Here is a 23653-nt window from a genome sequence, read left to right as displayed (position 1 = left end):
TACTCAATAAAAATATATGTTGTCATAAATCACAGGAATTTTTTGGGGATTCATCTCCTAAAGTAAGGGAAATAAAAACAAGAATAAATAAATGGGACCTAATCAAACTTAAAAGATTTTGCATGGCAAAGGAAACCATCGACAAAAGGAGATGACAACCTACTGAATGGGAGAAATTATTTGCAAATGGTATGACCAATAAGGGGTTAATATCCAACATATATAAACAACTCATACAACTTAACATCAAAAAAAAAAAAAAAAAGAAACCCGTTTAAAAAATGGGCCAAGGAACTGAATAAGCATTTTTCCTAAGAGGACATGCAGGTGGTTAACAGGCACATGAAAAGATGCTCAGCATCACTAATCATCAGGGAAATGTAAATGAAAACCACAATGAAATATCACCTCACACCTGTCAGGATGGCTGTCATCTAAAAGAACACAATAACAAATGTTGGCAAGGGTTTGGAGAAAAGGGAACCCTCCTACACTGTTGGTGGGAATGTAAATTGGTGGAGCCACTGTGGTAAATAGTATGGAGGTTTCTCAAAAAACTAAAAGAAGAACTACCATGTGACCTGGAATTTCCAGTCCTGGATATATACCTGAAAAAAACAAAAAATACTAATTTAAAAAGACACTTGCACCCAATGTTCATAGCAGCATTATGTACAATTGCCAAAATATGGAAGCAACCTAAGTGTGCATCAAAAGATGAATGGATAAAGAAGATGTGGTATACACACACACACACACACACAATGGAACACTACTCAGCCATAAAAAAGAACAAAATTTTGCCATTTGCAGTAAAGTGGATGGACTTGGAGGACATTATGCTAAGTGAGTAAGAGAAAGACAAAATACTGTATGATCTCATTTATATGTGGAATCTAAAAAATACAACAAAGTAGTGAATATAACAAAAAAGAAACAGACTCACAGATATAGAGAACAAACTAGTGGTTACCAATAGGGAGAGGGAAGCAGGGAGGGGCAATATAGGGGTGGGGTAGTAAGAAGTACAAACTATTAGGTATAGGATAAGCTACAAGGATATGTTGTACATATCCAGGGAATATAGCCAATATTTTATAGTAACTATAAATGGAGTATAAACTTTAAAAATTATGCATTACTGTATTGTATACCTGTGACATATAATATTGTATATCAACTACAGTTTACAAAAAGGTGAAAAAACATATGTTCACCAAATAAGTGTTCTGTAAAAACATATTTATAGCAACATTATTTATAGCAGCTATAGTCTGGAAGGGACCTGATGCTCATCAACAGTAGAATGGATTTTTGTATTTATCTTTTTTTAAAAAAATTAATTAATTTTTATTTTTGACTGTGTTGGGTCTTCGTTGCTGCACGTGTGCTTTCTCTAGTTGCGGTGAGCAGGGGCTGCTCTTTGTTGTGTGCAGGCTTCTCATTGCGGTGGCTTCTCTTGTTGTGGAACACGGGCTCTAGGCATGCAGGCTTCAGTAGCTGTGGCACGTGGGCTCAGTAGTTGTGGCTCATGGGCTCTAGAACGCAGGCTCAGTAGTTGTGGTGCACGGGCTTAGTTGCTCCGTGGCATGTGGGATCTTCCCAGACCAGGGCTCAAACCTGTGTCCCCTGCATTGGCAGGCAGATTCTTAACCACTGTGCCACCAGGGAAGTCCCTAGAATGGATTTTTTAAAATTGTGGTTTGATCATACAATAGAGTACCGTAGAGCAGGGATGGACAAACTTTTTCTGTAAAGAGCTATGTAGTAAATATTTTAGGCTTTGTATGTCATACGTTGACTATGGCAACTACTCAACCCTGCAGTTGTAGCATTGGAGCAGCCGTGTGCAATATGTAAACAAATGGATGCGGTTGTGTTCCAATGAAACTATTTACAAAGACAAACTTTGGCCTTTAGGGGCTGTAGTTTGTTGACCTCTGCTGTAGAGCCACAAACTATAGATGAATCTCATAAAGATAATTTTGTGTTAAGGAAACCATACATTATGATTACTTTTTTATAAAATTCAAAAACAGGAAAAATGAATCTAAAGAATTAAAGTCTGAGTATTGGCTGTCTTTAGGAAGAAAGACAGGGCAGTGATAGGAAGGGGCATGAAGGGTACTTCTAGTGTGCTAGTTATATCATCTTTACTCGAATTGTGGTTCCACAGGTCTGTTCACTTTGGACTTATTGAGATATATACCTATGATTTATGCCCTTCTCTAGTGTGTGTGTATACATATATATGTAAACGGCAGTGTGTTATACCGTACTTAGTTTTAAAAGTTAAAAACAAAACAGAAACGTATTTGTGTTCCCATCAGAATAGAACTGTGTTTATTCATTTTTGGTATATGATAAACATACGATAAATGTTCATTGAAGTGGGAGTTGCTAATAGCAAGCTCTGTAGCAAGATAAGGGACAGTGAAGAGTAATGACTCAATTAGCTTGAAGAGCTTATTGAAGACTTTTGGGAAAGCAATTTTGGTATAGGGGAAGTAATCATTTAAGGCATTTTCATGAAAAGAAGATAGATCCTAGTTTAAAAGGCTAACTGGATCTAATAAATGGTGTGAGCTGTCAAGTAACATTCATGTTTGAAGACAGAAGGAAAAGATTGTTTGGATAGCTGTTAAGAGCAAGATGCCACAACTATTTTGTAATGATGATGTTTAATTTGGCTCATCAGACAGATACTTTTGTCATGTCTCTTACCTCCTTACACTCTTTTTAGATGTTAACTCTGTAAAGGGTCATGGACCAATTAGCACTGAGGAGTAGTGTAGATGTGATACAGAGTTTATTGGGGAAAACTTACCAGAAGTAATAGAATGCAAGTAGTCCCTCAAACTCTTTTTTTTTTTTTTTCCCACAGCTTCAGCTAGGCTTCGATAGTCTTCATGCATTATGGCCTGATGACCTTCCAGTAGAGAATGGCCTCCACCTCTGTAATGTTTTACATATATGTAGGTCAGGGCAGGGAACATCTATGTGATTATGTAACAAAAATTAGAAAGGGGCCCTAGGGGCAGGGATGGGCCCATTTTTCCTTTGAGCCAACAGCTTAGACCTATGCAGTATCCTTGCTACTAAGCTTATAAAAGGGGTTTGGAAATGAACCTTCAGAGCCATTTAGGTTTATGTTTCATCACATGTTTCCCACTATTAGAAAAAGAGGCAGAAACTTCTTGGACTAGTGTTAAAGATCTATTAGCTTTCTCCAGCTTCCTTACCAGACCACTGGTTCTAAACAAATTTTGTCATTTACTGAATTATCTTCTAATAAATGATTGCTTATTCCAAGCTTCTCATCTTTGCTCACAGTACCTAATTTAGGATGCTTTTCCCTTTCTCTAAATTCTCATTCTAAGGAGCTGCTTTGTCCCGTCTCTTCTGTGACGCCTCCCTTATGATCTCAACTCTTATACCAAATACTATCCACTTTTCATACACTGTCTAATATTATTTTTATGTGTGCATTTCTTTCTTTCCATCTAACTTGTAAATTCCTTAAGCGTAGGGAACATGAATTTGGATTACTCTGTAACCTCTATAATACTCTACTGGTCTTGTGTGTAAATGCTCAACAAATAGTTAATGATAAGAATGTATGTTCTTATAATGTATTTTAATTATAAAATAGTCATAATATTTTAGGGTTCTTGATGCCTCTTTTAAACTCTGAATATTAATTATTATTAAGTATAATGCTAGATTCTTTTATTAGAACATCTTTTCTATTCGGTTGCAATCAATTCCTGTTTTTAAAACTCATTTTTTGAGATTAGTATCAATTATTGTCTGTTGGTTACTCTATTAGCCAGTTTAGTAATTAGATTCCTCCATTCTACTTCAGCAAGAAGTTGAGAACTTTAAGAAGCTAAATCTCATTAGTAAAGAGCAGTTTGAAAACCTAACACCTGAACTTCCTTTTGAGCCAAACCAAGAAGTTCCTGTAGCACCTTCACAGTCCAGGCAAGGTATGTAAATCTGCTTTTGTGTAAGTGTCTGAATAATATTAAAACAGTTCTAAATTGTTTTTAAAGTTTGCTTCTTTTTTATTTGTGGAAAACATTTAGATATCTGGTAAAAGACTAGAATTTTAAAACTCAACTTTTATTTATTCTTTGGTGAACTTCAAAACATTTTAGAGACTTAAAAATACAGATTGTAAATTTGGTATGACAGCCATGTAGTAAATGATCATAGTTGGAAGCCCACCTTACTCTTGGTGAATAGGCAAGTAATCACAAAGGTGATGCAGGAGTTGTCTATTATAACACCACCTCATGCTCAAACCCAAACGCTTACTTAAAAGTAGGCTGAATTGGTTGGTTTCTTTATGTGTCTCTTTTGACTTTGAGATTGCTGGGAATGCTTCTCTTTGCAAAATAAGGAAAAATTTTCACTCACTTGCTGATTCCTTAAAATATACCACTAGCATCATTCTTTTGCTTTAAGGCCTTATCTTTGTGTGAAAGTGTAAGTACATTTGGGAGATTCATAAAATTGAATCTGACATTTTCAGGCAAGTGTAACTGATTTTATTATAGTTTTTCCTGAAGTCAGGTTAAAGAAAAACTTTTAATTTGGAAAACTTAAGACATATACAAAAATAAAGCAAATTGTATAATGAAACCCCATGTACCCATTACCTACCCATTAGCTGCTTTATCATCTCATAGCCGATTTTATTTCATCTTGACTCCACTCATTCTCTTTACCTCCCACTTGGATTATTTTGAAACAAACTCCCAATCATATTATTCATAGTTTTTCATTCCTAAATATTTCTGTATGTATCTTTGATAAGATAAGGACTACCTATTTTACACATAAATAAGCCAGTACCATTATCACATCTAAAATTAACAGTAATTCCTTAATATAAAATATCTAATTGGTGTTCAAATTTTCTCATTCATCACTTAAAAAAAAAATCAGAATCCATATAAACTCCAAACTTTGCAGTAGGTTGATATGTCTCTTTTAGTGTATAGGTTCATACTGTTGTGATTTTTTTCCCTTGAACTTTATTGTTGTAGAAACTAGATTGTTTGTCCTGTAGAATTTCTTACATTCTGGACTTTGCTGATTGCATCCCATGGTTTCATCCAACCATTTTCTGGTCCTGAATTTTCTTTAACTGTGATTCTGATACAGAGGCTTGATCAGATTGAGGCTCATATTTGTGCAAGAATATGTCATATGTTGTGTTGAATACTTATACCAGGAGGCACATAATGCTCGATTGTCTCTCTTTGGTGTCTCTCTTTGATAATCATTGCTTGAAGGTTTATTTCACAAGGGGCTTCAAAATAGTGATAATTCTATTTTCATAATTCCTTCTTAATTTAGTAGATTACTTCCATAAAGAGGATTTCCCTTAATTGACTATTTGTTTTTCCTGAGATAGAGTTCTTATAGGAAAGGGAATAAATGCTTAATTCTTTCACTTTGTTTACTAGTTTTCAAAGTAATGAGCTGGTTCTCTACATCTTTCTTTGCTGACCAATGAGGAGGTTTTTCAGGGTTTTTTTGTTTTATTTTAAAATTATCACTATGATCAAAACTATTAGAGCTCATCAAAAAATTTGGTAAAGTTGCAGGATATGAAATTAATATACAGAAATCGGTTGCATTTCCATACAGTAGCAATGAACTATCAGAAAGAGAAATTAAGGAAGCAATCCCAATTACAACCCCATCAAAAAGAATAAAATACCTAGGAATAAACCTACCTAAGGAGGTGAAAGACCTGTACTTGGAAAACTGTAAGTCACTGATGAAAGAAATTGAAGACAACACAAACAGATGGAGATATATACCATTTTCTTGGATTGGAAGAATTAATATTGTTAAAATGACCATACTACCCAAGGCAATCAACAGATTCAATGCAATATCTATCAGAATATCAATGGCATTTGTCACAGAACTAGAACAAATAATTTAAAAATTTGCATGGAAACACAAAAGACCCGGAATAGCCAAAGCAATCCTGGGAAAGAAAAACAGAGCTGGAGGAATCAGGCTCTTGGACTTCGGACGATACTACAAAGCTACAGTAATCAAAGCAGTATGGTACTGGCACAAAAGCATACATACAGATCAATAGAACAGGATAGAAAGCCCAGAAATAAACCCACGCATCTCTGGTCAATTAGTCTACAACAAAGGAGGCAAGACTGTACAGTGGAGAAAAGACAGTCTCTTCAATAAATGGTGCTTGGAAAGCTGGACAGCTACATGTGCAATAATGAAATTAGAACATTCTCTACATCATATACAAAATAAACTCAAAATGGATTAAAGACCTAAATGTAAGACCAGAAGCCATAAAACTTCTAGAGAAAGACTTGGGCATAACACTCTGTGACATAAATCACAGGAATGTTTTTTTGCATCTTTCTCCTAAAGCAAAGGAAATAAAAGCAAAAATAAACAAATGGGACCTAATTAAACATAAAAGATTTTGCATGGCAAAGGAAACCATCGACAAAAGGAAATGACAACCTACTGAATGGGAGAAATTGTTTGCAAATGATATGACTAATAAAGGGTTAATATCCAACATATATAAACAGCTCATACAATGGACCATCAAAAATGCAAACAACCGGGCTTCCCTGGTGGCGCAGTGGTTGAGAGTCCGCCTGCCGATGCAGGAGACATGGGTTCGTGCCCCGGTCCGGGAGGATCCCACATGCCGCGGAGCTGCTGGCCCCGGGAGCCATGACCGCTGAGCCTGCGCATCCGGAGCCTGTGCTCCGCAGTGGGAGAGGCCACAACAGTGAGAGGCCCGCCTACCGCAAAAAAAAAAAAAAAAAAAAAAAAAAAAAAAAAAAAAAAAAATGCAAACAACCTGATTTTAAAAAGGGCTGAAAAACTGAATAGACATTTTTCCTAAGAGGACATGCAGGTGGCCAACAGGCACATGAAAAGATGCTCAGCATTGCTAATCAAGGAAATGTAAATCAAAACCACAATGAGGGCTTCCCTGGTGTCTCAGTGGTTGAGAGTCCGCCTGCCGATGCAGGGGACACGGGTTCGTGCCCTGGTCCGGGAAGATCCCACATGCTGCAGAGTGGCTGGGCCCGTGAGCCATGGCTGCTGAGCCTGCACGTCTGGAGCCTGTGCTCCGCTACGGAAGAGGCCACAGCAGTGAGAGGCCCGTGTACCGCCAAAAAAAAAAAAAAAAACCCACAATGAAATACCACCTCACACCTGTTAGGATGGCTGTCATCCAAAAGAACACAAATAACAAATGTTGGCAAGGGTGTGGAGAAAGGGAACCCTCCTACATTGTCAGTGGGAATGTAAATTGGTGGAGCCACTGTGGAAAGCAGTATGGAGGTTTCTCAAAAAACTAAAAGTAGAACCACCATATGACCTGGCAATTCCAGTCCTGGGTATATATCTAAAAAAACAAAACACTAATTTAAAATAAAGACACATGTACCCCAATGTTCATAGCAGCATTATTTACAATTGCCAAAGTATGGAAACAACCTAAGTGTGTATCAACAGATGAATGGATAAAGAAGATGTGGTATATATAGATATACAATGGAATACTACTCAGCCATAAAAAAGGAACAAAATTTTGCCATTTTCAGCAACATGGATGGACTTGAAGGACATTATACTAAGTGAAATAAATCAGACAGAGAAAGACAGATACCCTATGATCTCACTTATATGTGGAATCTAAAAAATACAAACTAGTGAATATAGCAGGAAAGAAACAGACTCACAGATATAACGAACAAACTAGTGGTTACCAGTGGGGAGAGGGAAGGTGGGAGAGGGATTATGAGGTTAGGGGATTAAGAGGTACAAACTATTATGTGTAAAATAAGCTACAAGGGTATATTGTACAACATGGGGAATATAGCCAATATTTTATAATAACTATAAATGGAGTATAACATTTAAAAATTGTGAATCACTGTATTGTACACCTACAACTTATATACTATTGTACATCAACTATACTTCAATTGAAAAAAGAGAAAATTATCACTCTGATCTCATAAATACATTAGATGGGTTTTACTCTACTGTCTTATTGATACTTGGGCCAATTATCGGTTTATTGACTTTTAGCTCCAAATCCACCTTTCATTGCTTTGTTCTGTGATAATAGAGTTGGACTTTTTTTTTAAAATACTATTTTTTCATTTGTTTATATTTATTATTTTTGGCTGCATCGGGTCTTAGTTGCGGCACGTAGGATCTTTCACTGCGGCACATGGGCTCTTCATTGAGGTGTGCGGGCTTCTCTCTAGTTGTGGCATGTGGGTTTTCTCTCTCTAGTTGTGGCGCGCAGGCTCCAGAGCTCATGGGCTCTGTAGTTTGCGGCACATGGGCTCTCTAGTTGAGGTGAGCAGGCTCAGTGGTTGTGGCGTGCGGGCTTAGTTGCTCAGTGACATGTGGAATCTTCCCAGACCAGGGATTGAAGCTGCAGTTCCAATCCCCTGCATTGGAAAGCAGATCCTTTACCACTGGACCACCAGGGAAGTCCCTGGAGTTGGACTCTTAACTGTCTTGTTTGCCAGGTGGTTGAGCTTTGTCAGTACTCTAGTTGCTACTGAGTTGGTCATTGTTTCTAGGCCTTTTCTATTGAAAGAGCTTGGAAATTTTTTTAAGGAAAATTACGTTACAAATTTATATTGATAGTTTTTGTTCAAATTTAGGATTACAGATTTTAATTTTAATTTGTTAGATTTTATATTTGTACGACGTTTTACTTATGTGAAAAAAATATCATTCCTAAGCACAGTAACAGAATTGTTTATCCTATGATATAGTAGCTTCAGAATAACAATAATATTAAATAATATTACTATAAATACTAAAAGAAGCTTACTTTTAAAAAATTCTCTAAATTTTTAAGCTTTGAAATTTTAAAAACTTTATACTTTTAAACTTTTTTTTTTTTTTAACATTCTTAGGGTATTCCACTAAGGATGTTTAGTCTAATTACAAGATTTTTTGTGTTGTTTAATTTGAGTAAATTAAAATTGATAATTTATGCTCCTTACCACATCATAGAATTAAAGTCCCAAGAGGTGTATTTTATTTAATTAATTAACTTAAATTCCCAGGATCTACTTTTAACTTTTTTTTTTTTTTTTTTTTTTTTGTGGTACGCGGGCGTCTCACTGTTGTGGCCTCTCCCGTTGCGGAGCACAGGCTCCGGACGCGCAGGCTCAGCGGCCATGGCTCACGGGCCCAGCCACTCCACAGCATGTGGGATCTTCCCGGACCGGGGCACGAACCCGCGTCCCCTGCATCGGCAGGCGGACTCTCAGCCACTGTGCCACCAGGGAAGCCCTATTCTGCTGTTTTTGAGTGGAGTATCTACAAATTCTTATTAGGGTCAGTTAGTTGATGGTGTTTGTAAGTTCTATTCCCTTGCTAATTTTCTTTTGGCTACTAGCTCTATTAGTGCGAGAAAAGTGTTTAAGTCTCCAACTGTAATTGCAGATTTGTCTGTTTTTCCTTTAATTTCTGTCATTTTTTTCTTCATTTATTTTGAAGCTCTTTTTACTAGGTGTACTACACCCTTAGGTTTATTGTATCTTCTTAGGATTTGACCTTTATATCAGTTTATACTGCCTTCTTTATTCCTGGTCATTTTATTTGCTCTGAAATCTCATTTATCTAATTTTGATGTAGCCATTCCAGCTTTTTCTTGATTACTCTTTGTATGGTATGTGGTGTGTCTTTTTTCATCCCTTTACTTTTAAGCTACTTATTTCATTATATTTGAAGTGAGCTTGTTATAGACAGCATAAAGACTGGTCTTTTTGTTAAATTCAGCCTGAAAATCTGTCTTTTAATTGGTGTGTTTAGATTGTTTACATTTAATGTAATTATTGCTATGTTTGGATTCAGATTTTGTTTCTTTGTTTCCCTTTCTCTGCCCTGTTTGGGTTACAGTTGACCCTTGAACATCTAGGGGGTTATGGGTGCTGACCCCCCCCCACATAGTCAAAAATACTGCTATCTCGCCCTCAAAAACAAGGAATTGATAAATGACTCACCCAAGGATAAGAAGCTGAAACAGTTTGAATAGAATCAGGACTCAAACCCTAGTTCTTTTGATTCTACATACTGTGATCTCTAATTGAACACAAACTTTTCCCACACTTAGTTAATTTAAAGATCTTTAAAATGAAAATACATGTCCTATATTTATTGAAAAAAAAATCTGCTTATAAGCTGCCCTGCGAAATTTAACCCCATGTTGTTCAAGGGAAAACTGTCTATGTAATTTTTTAAATTACATTTTAATTTATCTAGGGTGAGTTTGGCCATATATGCCTTCTTTGTGTAATTATTTTTTTAGTAGTTCCTCTAGGGATTAGGTTGCTCTAGATATACTTTTCATTTTATTTAGAATCAATATTTTACTACTTCAATAGGAACGTAGAAATTTTACTTACATATAAGTTTCTTTGTGGTATAGTCTTGAAAATAAATTGAAAATCCTATCAGTGTTATATATTTTACTTTTAACTATCAAGTATGTTTTAAAGAACTTAAAAGGATAATAGTCTATTATCTATATTATACTTTCACCATTCTCTTGCTCTTCCTGTATTTATGATGTTCCAAGTTTCTTTCTGATATCCTTTTCTTCTGTTTGAAGTACTTTCTTTAGCAATTCTGTGAGAGAAATTCTGCTGACTATGATTTATTTACCTTAGTTTTCCTTCATCTGATGATGGTGTGTTTATTTCACCTTCATTCCCAAAGGATGTTTCCTTAGATACTGAATTCTGGATTGACAGTTCTTTTCTTTCAGCACTTAAAACTGTCAGGCCACTTCTTTCTGTCCTCCATAGTTTCTGATTTAAAAATTTTGTAGTAATTCAGATTGTTCCCTTACTTGTATTGAGTTCTTTTTCTCTAGCTGCTTTCAAGAATTTTTATCTGTCTTAAGTTTTTAGCAATTAGAGTGTGATGTGTCTGACCATGGATTTCTCTGGATTAATCCTTGATGGGCTTCTCTCTGTTTCTTGAATGTGTAGGTTCATGCCTTTAGCCAAACTAGGGAAGTTTTAAACTATTATTTCTTCAAAAATTTTTTGGTTCTGCATTTTCTCTCCTCTCAAGGACGTATTGTTGTTCCACAGATTCCTGAGGCTTGATTAGTTTTTTTCCAATTGTTTTTTTGCTCTGTCGTTCAGATTGGATAAATGTTATTGATTCTGCATGCTTTTACTACTTCTCCTTATCACCTGTTGGAAGAAGTTTAATTTGATTGTCTTGATGTGATTTTCTTCCAGGCTTATTGAGTTTTTTTTTTTTAATCTATGTGTTTACATATTTTTAATCAACTTTGGAAAAATTTTTAGCCATATTTTAAATTAACAGTTTAAATTTTTAAAAATTAATAATTTTTAATGTACTTTTAAGTCTTTCCTTTAAGATTCCAGTTACATGTATATTAATCTACTTGAAGTCACATAGCTCACTAATGCCTTCTTTTTTTTCAGTCTTTTTTCAGTCTTTTTTTTCCTCTGTATTTTGTTTTGGGCAATTTCTACTCCTATGCTTTCAGGTTAATTAGTCTTTTATTCTGCAGTGTCTAATCTATTTTTAAACCCATCTGGTGTATTTTTGAAAAATCTCAGATGTTGTATTTTTCTTCTCTAGAAGTTGGATTGGATTATTTTTTTATTGTCTGTATCTCTTTTTGATGTGTTCATACTTTCCTCTACCTTATCAAATACATGAAATATAGTTATAATGACTTTTTGCAGGCAAAGTGTAAATCCAGTTTCAGTGGTTGGCAAATTTATTACCCATAGGCCCAAACTGGCCTGCCATGGTCTAATTTGGCCATACCCTTCATTTACATATAGTGTATAGCTGTACTACAATGGCAGGGTTGAGTAGTTTTAACAGAGACTTCATGACCTGAAAAGTGAAAAAAAATTACTATCTGGCATTTACAGAAAAATATTTGCTGAGTCCTGCTTCAGTGACATTTTATTTACATAAAAAAATAGAATGTCAGTCCTCGTGTAGCATTTTTTATTATCAGCCTTCAGTGAACACCAACAGCATAATATTAAGTTCTGTTTTTATAAAGGCAATTCCTGTCTATAAAGACAATTGGGACCGTGGATAAGGTACATATGGTCCAGGTATGCAGGTGTGCAATGATTTGGTGGAATAACATTTGGAAAATCTTAAGTAGCAAAATAGTTAGCACACCCCCCTCAGTCCAGTGGTTCTTAAACTTTGGCAAGTATCAGATTCACCTGGAAAGCTTGTTATATCAAGGAACTCTGTACCCAGAGTTTTTTGATTTAGTAAGTTGAGGTAAGACCTGAGAATATGCATTTTTAACAAGTTCCCAGATTATCCTGATTATCCTGTACCACTGGTTGGGACTACACTTTGAAAATCAGTGCTTTAGCCTAATCCTCTGAAATATCAGTCTTCTCTGATAAACTTTTAGCAGAAACTGTATGGTAGTCAAACACAATTGAGGTTCCCTGAAGAGCAGATGGCCTGGTCTTTTATGTTTTAAAGCTTTTTTGAGGTATAATTTACATAAAATTAACTCACTTTAAGTGTATAGTTTGATTAATTTCAGTAAATTTGTATAGTTGTACACCAGTGCCACAATTCAGTTTTTAAATTCCATCACAATAAAAGTTCCCCCACGATCATTTGCAGTCAATTTCAGCACTCAGTTTCAGTCTGAGGTAACCAGTGACCTGCTTTCTGTCTGTATGTTTTTGCACTTCCTAGAAATTTCATGTAAATGGGATCATATGATATGTAGTCAATGTGTCTGGCTTCTTTCAATTAATATAATATTTTTGAGATTAATCTATGTTGTTGCTTATATTTGTACTTCACTCCTTTTTGTGAGGTAGTGTTCTATAGCATGGACATACTTCATTTGGTTTATCCATTTGGAAGTTGATGGATATTTGGATTTTTTTGGTTTTGGTTTTGGCTATTATGAAAAATGCTATTTTGAACATTCATGTACAAGAGATGGCCCATGATTTTGATAAAAAGAAGTTATAATATCTAGATGATATTCATGTATCATCCCAGGCTTATATTTGATAAAAAACAACTTTAGGGACTTCCCTGGTGGCACAGTGGTTAAGACTTGGTGCTCCCAATGCAGGAAGCCCAGTCTCCATCACTGATCTGGTAACTAGATCACACATTCATGCCGCAACTAAGAGTTCACATGCCACAACTAAGTGTTCACATGCCACAACTAAGGAGCCCTTGAGCTACAACTAAGGAGCCCACCTGCCGCAACTAAGACCCAATGCAACCAAAAAAAATTTTTTTAATATATTGTTATTTCCTAACTACCTATTTTTCTAGTAATTTAATTTTTATATCTACTATATTTTATGTACTTGAAATTGTGTTAACTATTTTTGATAATTTTTTTTCAAAATATTACCATTTTTTAATATTTATTTATTTAGTTATTTTGGCTGTGCCAGGTCTTAGTTGTGGCAGGCAGGCTTCTTAGTTGTGGCATGCATGCGGGATCTAGTTCCCTGACCAGGGACTGAACAAGAGCCCCCTGCTTTGGGAGTGCAGAGTCTTACCCAATGGACCACCAGGGAAGTCCCTGTCAAAATATAAATTGGTATATGGTATGCTATGCAAATTTTGTAAAATGTTTCTTTTGAGATAACAAAAGTACTCTATAGATCTTAGTCATCACAAAATTGGTATATCTGGACTCTTCTTGGTGGGTAAAATTCACACTGAATTAAACCTGGAATAAAATAAATATAAAACTGAAATAAAATGTAACTTTTTAATATGGAAATGTTCAGATAAAAATAAAAGCAGAGAAAACTGTCTAATGGACCCCCATGTACCCATCTCACCTAATTTCAACAATTGTTAATAGTTTGACATTCTTTTTTCATCTGTACCTTGTTCCTCATCTGTTTCTGGTATTGCATATCAAATCTCAAACACCATATTATTTGTTCTGTAAATATTTCATTGTATATTACAAATTTATATATATATATAAATTTTCATGGTACCATTATTTCACATAAAATTAGCAATAATTCCTTAATATCATCTACTACCCAGTTTATGTTTGTTGTTCCTAATTGTCTGAAATATATCTTTTTCTAATTTGTTGTTTGAATCAGGACCAAGCAAGATACACAGGTTGCATTTGATTGATAAGACCATTAAGTCACTTTTAATCTATAATCATTCCTCTTCTCTTGTTTTTCCATGCCAATGATTTGTTGAAGAAAGTGATTACTGTGTCATGCAATTTCTTATTATCTAGATTTATCTGATTGTATCTTCACATCATATGTCCCTTTATCTCCTCTATTTCCTGTGAACTGGTATTTAGATATAGAACCAGTTAGTATATTCAGGATTTTTATATTTCTGATAGCAAGACTATTTCTTAGGAGGAGTTGTTTACTTCCCATTGCATCATATGATGTCTTTCAGGCTCACTTTTAGTGATGTTATGACTGGTCATTGGGTTTAGATGCTATCAGTCTGATCCATTCATCATAAAGTTTCCCTTTACCTTTTTTTTTTTAAGGCTTTTTTTCTAGAGCAGATTTAGGCTCATAGCAAAATTAAGAGGAAGGTACAGAGATTTCCCATTTACTCCCTGATCCCAATTTGCATAGCTGTCACCCCTCTGGTGAAAGATGTTGCCTCTTTATAGCAACATCCCACATCAGAGTGGTACATTTGTTACAATTGATGAGCCTACACTGACACACGGTAGTCACCAAAAGTCCATAGTTCCATTAGCGTTTACTCCTGGTGTACATTCTACAGGTTTGTATAAATGTATAATGAGATGTAACCATCATTATAGTATCAAACATAGTATTTTCACAGCCCTAAAAATCCTCTGTGTTCCACCTTTTCATCTCTCCCTCCCCTCAACCCCTAGAAACAACTGGTCTTTTTATCATCTCCATAGTTTTCCTTTTCCAGAACATTGAATAGTTGGAATCACCCAGTATGTAGCCTTTTCAGATTGGATCCCTTCACTTAGTAATAGGCTTTTAAGGTTCCTTCATGTCTTTTCATGGTTTGATAGCTCGTTTCTTTTTACCACTGAATAATGTTCCATCATCTGGGTATGTGACAGTTTATTTATCCATTCAGCTACTGAAGGCTATCCCAGTAGCTTCCAAGTTTTGGCAATTATGAATAAACCTGCTTTAAACATCCATGAGCAGGTTTTTGTGTGGACATAAGTTTTCAGCTCCTTTGGGTAAGTACCAAGGAGGGTGACTGCTAGATTGTATGGTAAGAGTATGTTTAGTTTTGTAAGAAACTTCCAAACTGTCTTCCAAGGTGGCTGTACCATTTTGCATTCCTACCACCAATGAATGAGAGTTCCTGTTACTCCACATTCTCACCAGCATGTATTAGTGTTGTCAGTGTTCTGGATTTTGGCCAGTCTGATAGGTGTGTAGTAGAATCTCATTGTCGTCTTACTTTGCAATTCCCTGATGATATCTAATGTGGAGTATCTTCATGTGTTATTTGCCATTTGTATTTCTTCTTTGGTGAAGTGTCTGTTAGGTCTTTGGCCCATTTTCTAATCAGGTTTTGTTTTGTTAATTGATGAGTTTTAAAAGTTCTTTGTATATCTTGGATAATAGTCCTTTATCAGATGTGTCTTTTGCAAATACTTTCTGCCATTCTGTGGCTTGTCTTTTCGTTCTCTTGACAGTGTTGTTCGCAAAGCGTAAGGTTTTCATTTTAATTAAGTCAGTATATCAGTTATTTCTTTCATGGCTCGTGAAATCTCTCCTCAATGTTTTACCAAATGCTTTTAGCAGCTACTGATGAATATTCCCCTGGTCCTTTATTTCATTAGAGATGCAAAATATTCACCTTCCAATTCTATTATTTCTTCTGTATTTCTTAACCTAGAATTCTATAAGGAAGAATTTTTTTTTTATAAATTCTTTGTTTACTCTGGAATTCAATTTTTACAAGAAAGGAAGGATAAATTCTTGTTTATTTCTTTGTATTCAATTTATCATTTTCAGAATAATGAGTTGGTGCCCTAGCAACCCAGAGATATGATTAAGTTTTAAAGTATCATTATGAACTCTCATGGGGTTTATTTATTTGATGTGCTTAATCCAGTTCAGTCATTGTTTTCACTGGTGATGTCCCCTAAAGTTTGCTGCTATGTTTTCATGAACTATGCTTATATTTTCATTTTTAACTTCATTGCTTTCTGGCTCAAAATTTCCTAGGCTCGTATAATACTTTGTGCTTCAGACTGTTTTGTTTGTTTGTTTTTAAGGAGACTGGATCAGTGGGAAATGGAATTTAGAGACCATAATCTAGATGCTAGGAAGCTTACTTACTGGGTTGTTACTGCTCCTAGATCTTTGAATATTTCTTTTACAAGGGCACTGGATTTACCATAATTTTCATTGTATGCTCCTACTTTTAACTCCCGAGATTGTATATCTTTTTGCTATACAGAAAAACAGCATTAACACAACTCAGTTAAGTTTATCAGTCATTGGGTAGGGATATACTTTTTTCTAGTCACAGTTGTACAGCCTGGTATACATGTTAGATTTTGGCCCTTGCTTTCAGGGAAGCACTGAGACTTACTGTTAGCATTTAATGGAATGATATGTTAGAAAATAAATTTTAATTTAATAAATCTAAAAATAAATGGATAAAATGCAGAGGTGGTACAAAAGAAGAACTGATTAATTCTGTTGGCAGAAGATGTTTAAGGAATGCTATGCATTCCCAGGGAAAGTAACATGCTGGGTATTAAAGGAAGGATATGAGTCTAACTGGGTGTAAGAAGATGAAGGAAAGGGACTTTTAGATAGAGGAAAAAGCGTATGAAAAGATATGAAGCCAGAAAACAGGAACAACAAGTAGGTTGCTATTTGGGGCACCAAGATTGAAGTGGAGAATGACAATAGATGAGGCAAAATCAGGAAAGTATTAGGATAAAGAGCCTATACTTCTCCTATAGGCAACAGGGAAATGCTGAAAATTTTTAAGTAGAAATGTGAAATGACCTAATTTGCTCCTCAGAATAATCATTCTGGCAACAGTAAAGAAAATGGATTAGGAGGGAAAATGTCAAGACAGAGAGACTAGGTCTTAGAGTGGTAAGTTCACTTTTTGAGTTTACAAACTTGCCTCTAGAATAGTACTTGGCATATAGTAGTAGGTACTCAATAATATCTGTCAGGTGAACAAAAGGTTATTGTATGAATCAAAAGAAGTTGATAAGTCTGAAGAAAAACCACATAGAAATAGAGCCTGCGTTTTTTGACAATACTACTTGATTCATCTGCTTGCAGTAAGCAAGTATTTTATCTTAAGATTTTCACAAACTAAGTAAAACAACCCAATAGAAAAATAGTCAAAAGGATATAAATGGCAAGCTCATGAAAGGGAAAACTGAGTGATGACTATATGAAAATATGCTCAACTTCTCTAATAACCAAAGAAACGCAAATACCTTTTAAATCCCATGAGGTGGAAAAATATTTAAAAGTTTACACAAAACCCAGCCTTGAGCAGGATGTTAAAGCGTTGGGACATTTACAAGCTGCTGCTGGAAGTATAAATTGGTGAAACCACTGTAGAAAGCAGGTTGACAATCAGTATTTAGTAAGTCAGAAGATGCACATGCCATTTGACTCAGCATTTCCATTTCAGTTATAAACCCTAGAGAAATGCTCACACCGGTATAAAGATACATGTTCAACAATGTTCATTGCAGCATTATTGATTATACCAAAACTTTGAAAGTAACACAGATGTCTTCAGGAGAATGAATAAATTTTGATATGTGTATAACAGTATGATATTCTGCAGTGAAAATGAATAAGCCAAAGCCATATGAATAGACCTGAATAATTGTCACAAACAAAATACTGACTGAAAAAGCCTGCAAAATAATAATATAGTGGGATGCCACTTATATAAAGTTAATTAGGCAAAATAATATTATTATATATATACAATAATAGATAAAAATACCAAATTTAAGAGCCTGGTTATCTCTGAGGAGGAAAAGCAAAATGGGATTAGGAAAGGTTACACAGTGGTCTTTAGCATATTTTTCTTTAAAAAAAAAGTCAGAAATAAAGCAAAATTAAAATTTAATAGGGTAGGTGATGTGTAGACAAGTGGTTTTAAAAAATTCTTTCTAATATATTTGAAATATTTCTGATGAAAAAATCCTCTGAGAATAGAGAATTTCAGAATTATCCTTGTTCCCAAAGTAATATTTTTCTAGCACCTAAATCCTTTTAACAGCTTTTTATTTTGCAGATTTGACTGATGAATTAGCTCAGAAGTTGTTTGATGTTTCAGAAATGTCTTCAGCAACAATGGCCCGTTCATTACCCACAGTAGTTCCAGAATCTCCTAGAATTTATCCTGCAAGGACACCCAAAACACCTCGAACACCTAGATTACAAGATCCAAACAAAACACCAAGATTTTATCCTGTTGTTAAAGAACCCAAAGCCACTGATGTAAAGGTACACAAAACACCAGGAATATAAAGCCTGCCGTTTGTATACTTCAACATTACAAAATGATACTTTTTTAGTTTCTATAACGATAAAAATAATGTATATTTTAGACTGCAAGAATTCATTAAAAAATGGTATTTTACCATAGCGATGTCTTCTCAGGTTAAGGAATAACTTCTTTACAATGGGTAGTGTTAATTAAAGACAGTCAGAAGGTGTAATGAGGAATCATTCTAAGTTGTATTTTTTTTAATCCTTGTGTTGAAACCTAGCAAAGGGTCTTGTGAAGTTTTGTAACTTGTATGTGACATATTTGAGTTTTGTGACTTCATATGATTTCATAATGTGTCACCCACCATATGAAAATGTTTGAGTTGGTTTACAGTCAGAGGGTTTTTTTAATTTACTTGTGAGGTTCACACTACTGAAGGTAATTGGAACGTTTGACTTCTTTTTCCTTAGAGTCCAAGAAAGAGAAAAACAAGACATAGTACAAATCCCCCTCTAGAGTGTCATGTTGGTTGGGTAATGGATTCCAGAGATCATGGGCCAAGAACATCCTCTGTCAGGTACCGTATTTGTCAAATATTGCTTTGTTCTTGATTTTAAATTTGTTGAAAACAGTTACTAGTTAGATATTTGGGAACATTTAAGAATTAATATGTTAGCAAATTAATAGAACAACAAAATAGTAAAAAGAAGCCAAAGAAGGGGAAATAAATGGGACAGTTTTACAATAAGTATATTAAGGAATAATTCAGTAGGACAGGTTTTTTGTTTTTTTTTTTTCCTTTTAAAGTAATTTTCACAAATGTGTACTCTTCGATTAAAAATATTTAGGTCGGGCTTCCCTGGTGGTGCAGTGGTTGGGAGTCCGCCTGCTGATGCAGGGGACACGGGTTTGTGCCCCGGTCCGGGAAGATCCCACATGCCGTGGAGCAGCTGGGCCCGTGAGCCATGGCCACTGAGCCTGTGCGTCTGGAGCCTGTGCTCCACAATGGGAGAGGTCACAACAGTGACAGGCCCGCGTACCGCAAAAAAAAAAAAAAAAATTTAGATCTATTAAAGTTATTATCTTTGGAAAGATTCCAGATTTTTCATAGCATAGTAGGTTCTTAGTGAGTTAATGTGCTAAACAATCTACTCAAAACTATGTAAAGGATATGGAAATAAAACACATTAATATTTTGAAATTTTTCCTTTGGGGGGAAGTAATTTAGATTAGCTAGTTATTAGCAGTGAGTGGTTTGTCTTTTAGTTTTTAATTTAAAAAAGAAAGAGTATTATTTACCTCAGTGAAAACCTAACCTATCTTGTGTTTGTATAGATATTTTCAGAATAATTATCTGATCAGCTTTCTAATTGGAAAATGAACTTTAGGAAAAAATGTTTTTTGACTGGTTAAGGGAAGGATTAGTTAGTTTCATTCAAAGAAAAGCTAGAGAGTGTATCATGATCTGAAAATCTCCAGGTATGTCTTTGCAGGGATGTTAATTTGTTTCTTTTACATTTTGTTCTCATTAGATATATTTTCCGTAAAAGATAAACTGTGTATATGTTCTTCTTGCACACCTATTGTATACGAATAGTTATTTTGTATTCTAAGTCATTTTGAGAGTTTTTTTTCTTTTATTTATTTATTTTTATCAGAGCAGTATATTTAGAGATCAGTAGATAATGGTGAAAAATGTTGCACTGATATGTAGCAGGGAACAAGGCAGGTACAGTCCCTGCCTTTCTGGAGCTTAATTCAGAGATGACAGGCACGTATGTAGTTACAATAATGAGGGGTGGATATTGTTCGCCAGCTTGTCTTTTAGAGGAGTTGTAGCTACACAGCAGACTTGAGTGGGAGGTACACAGAGCTCCCCGTACCCTCTGCATACCCTGCCTCCCCCACTGTAAGCAGTCATATCTTTGACCATCTACATTAATGTCAGTGCTGGTAGTGTCTTAAAGTCTGTTTGTCTCATCTGTTCTTTGTTCTTTTCTCCTACTTTCTTTTGGATCAGCTTAGTTTTTGTAATGATTCTATTTTATCTCTACTATTGTCTTCTTGTTGTATCTCTTATTTTTTACTGGTCTTCTAGGGTTTGTAATATACATTTTAAAATATAATCTATTTTCAAGTAATATATCATTACACGTATAGGATAAGAACCGTACTGCAGTAAATTTCCTTTTCCTACTGTCCTTTCTGCTATATTTTGTTATTATTTTTCTTTAGACAATTATCTTTTAAAACAATTAACATGAAAAAAAGGAATTTTAAATGTATTCTCATTTTTACCATTTACAATGCTCTTCATTTCTTGCGCAGGTCTGTTGGCAATGAATTCTGTTAGCTTTTGTTTATCAGGAAAAGGTTTCTTTTTTTTTCATTTTGAAAGATATTTTCAATGAGCATAGAATTCTATGATGGATCTAGGTATGAATTCAGATTCACGGCTCATTCTGTTTGTAATGAATTTTAAGCATCAAAAGTGATACGGTTTAGTGAAATAATTTTCAAACTTTTTTGTCTAAGGACCTCTTTATCCTTTTAGTTATTGAGGACCTCAAAGAGCTTTTGTTTATGGGAGTTATATAATTTAAAAATAAAGAATTAAACTGAATTGAGTTTAAAAGTAAAACTGAAAACAATTATTTATTCATTTAAAATAATAATAAACATATTAACATAAATGACATATTTCTATGAAATATAATTACATTTCTCAAAACAAAAATATTCCTGAATAGAGTGGCATTGTTTTAAAGTTTTGCATATTTGTTTAATGTTTTTGCTTTATATGAGATAACTGGATTCTCATATGTTTCTATATTCAATCTTATAATTTGTTTTTTTATTGTTGATGTAGAGGAATAAAATCCAAGAAAGGGAGGAGTATTTTAATAGCCTTTTCAGATAATTGTAGGTATTCTTCTTTGATATTATACCAAAGCTGAACAAGTGGTAATTTTTTAAAAGTTAGTTGCATTGTAGACTCTAAACCATATATAAGTGACCTTCTTCTACTCAGTGAATCTTTCATACTCTGTTACATTAAAAGCCATTGGACTTCTTCCACTTTGAATGGCTCTTTTTGTCTATGCATGCATTTGTAACATCATGAATTGGTCATTTGGAAAAACTGATTAACTGAGTTATGCGGACTTTTAAATGATGACACATGTCAGAATACAAAAAAAAAAATTACATTAAAAAAAATAACCACTAAGGAGAGGAATGTCAGGAAGATGGCAGAATAGGAAGGAACAGGAATCTGTCCCACCACTTGGACAACTGTATCAGCAGAAACTGCATTGACTATTGTGGAACTCTACAGTCTATCTGAATACTTAAAGCTTCCAGGGGAAAGCGTGTCTGGTAAATTGTTAATATTCGTTGATGTCAGCCTTTGGTGTAGTAGTGGCCATCTCCCACTGCCCCAGCCCTGTGACAGGCATTTGGGAGATGGCAACCCACACCTCTGGTGTGGCTTGCTGGATCCAAAGTAGGCAATAAGGACCTTGTCCTCCAAATATTGGTGTTCTGTGTTGACTGCTAACTGCCTCTGGTCAACAAGGTACAGACACAGAGTCTGGTAGCCTTTGTTTCATCCCCACTGTCTGAATGTCTTTTTTTTTTTTCCCCAAAACAACCACTAATGAGGGAAATTTAGAAAATTACCACCCATGCCCAAGGAAAGATGTGGAAAAAAACCTAAGGGGACTTTAAGCTTTTACCTCAGGCTTATCCCAGCACAGAAGCAACCTACAATAGCTGAAAAAAACCAGCAAAACCTGGGGAAGAGGGGGAATTTGATTTCCAGAGTTACCACTTTATAAGATTCAAATCTTCATTGTTCAACAAAAAAATCACAAGGCTTACAAAGAAATAAGAAAGTATGGGCCATTTGAAGGAACAAAATTAATTGACAGAAAATGTACCTGGTGAAGCCTGGGTTCCATTCGTTCAAAATGAAGTCTTTAAAACAGCTGTTTTAAGGATACTCAAGGAGCTAAATAAAGGAAGATACAGACAAAGATAGCAAAACAATGTATGAAGAAAACAAGATTATCAATAGAGATAGAAATTATACAAAGGAACCAGAAAGGAATTCTGGAGCTGAAAATACAATAACTAAAATGAAAAATACACCAGAAGGTTCAAAAGCAGATTTCATCAAACAGAAGAAAGAGGAAAGAATCAGTAGACTTAAAGATGGAACGATTTGAATTATCAAGTCTGAGGAACAGAAAGAAAGAAGAAAAAACTAGTAGTGTCTAAGGGATCTGTAGGACACATGAACTAGCCCAATACAGACATTGTGGGAATCTCAGAAGGAAAAGAGGAAAAAGGGGGCAGGAAGAATATTTGAAAGAATACTGGCTCCCAATTTGATGAAATACATGAATCTACAAATCTAATAAGCTTAATGAACTTGAAGTAGGATAAACCCAAAGAGACTCACATTAAGACACTAATTAAACTGTTGAAAACCAAAGACAAAGAGAGAATCCTGAAAGCAGCAGGAGAGAAGAGACTCATCACATACAAGAAGTCCTTAGTAAATGTATCAGGCAGTTTCTCAGAGGCCAGAAGTCAGTAGACTGATATATTCAAAGTGCTGGGGGGAAATATCCCCATCCACTGAGAATTCCTTATCTGACAAAACTGCCCTTCAAAATTGAGGGAGACATTCAGAGATAAACAAAGCCTGAGGGAAAAGAAAAGGAAACAAAAGACATATTGAATTAGAAAGAAGAGATAAAACTGTCTTTGTTCACAGATGACAAGATTGTATATGTAAAAAGTCATAAATAATTAACAAAAACTCCTGGAACTAATAAGCAATTACATCAAGGTTTCAGGATATATGGTTAATATACAAAAGTCAATCACTTCCCTATATAACAACAATGAACTAGTAGAATTTGAAATTAATTAATCAAACGACTGTTGGACTTCCCTGGTGGCACAGTGGTTAAGAATCTGCCTGCCATTGCAGGGGACACAGGTTCAAGCCCTGGTCTGGGAAGATCCCACATGCCATGGAGCAACTAAGCCTGTGTGTCACAACTACTGAGCCTGTGCTCTACAGCCCATG

General features: G+C 35.0%; 1 protein-coding gene across 5 annotated transcripts in view; it reads left to right on the top strand.

Annotated features, from left to right (window-relative positions):
* Positions 1-23653, top strand: part of LARP1B (La ribonucleoprotein 1B) — a 125018-nt gene that overhangs the window by 76417 nt on the left and 24948 nt on the right. For 2 of the 5 annotated variants that reach the window (XM_032632606.1, XM_032632602.1), the window contains exons 12-14: positions 3866-3989; positions 18340-18566; positions 19023-19129. In XM_032632606.1, the coding sequence (XP_032488497.1) occupies positions 3866-3989; positions 18340-18566; positions 19023-19129 (458 nt within the window). Of the gene's footprint in view, positions 1-3865; positions 3990-18339; positions 18567-19022; positions 19130-23653 lie in introns of those variants that run through there. The other 3 variants (XM_032632605.1, XM_032632603.1, XR_004349983.1) reach the window with 3 other exon arrangements.

This window comes from Phocoena sinus, chromosome 5 (genome assembly GCF_008692025.1).
Source record: "Phocoena sinus isolate mPhoSin1 chromosome 5, mPhoSin1.pri, whole genome shotgun sequence".
NCBI lineage: Eukaryota > Metazoa > Chordata > Mammalia > Artiodactyla > Phocoenidae > Phocoena > Phocoena sinus.
Note: the sequence above shows the minus strand (reverse complement) of the source record. Positions and strands in the feature narration are given on the sequence as shown.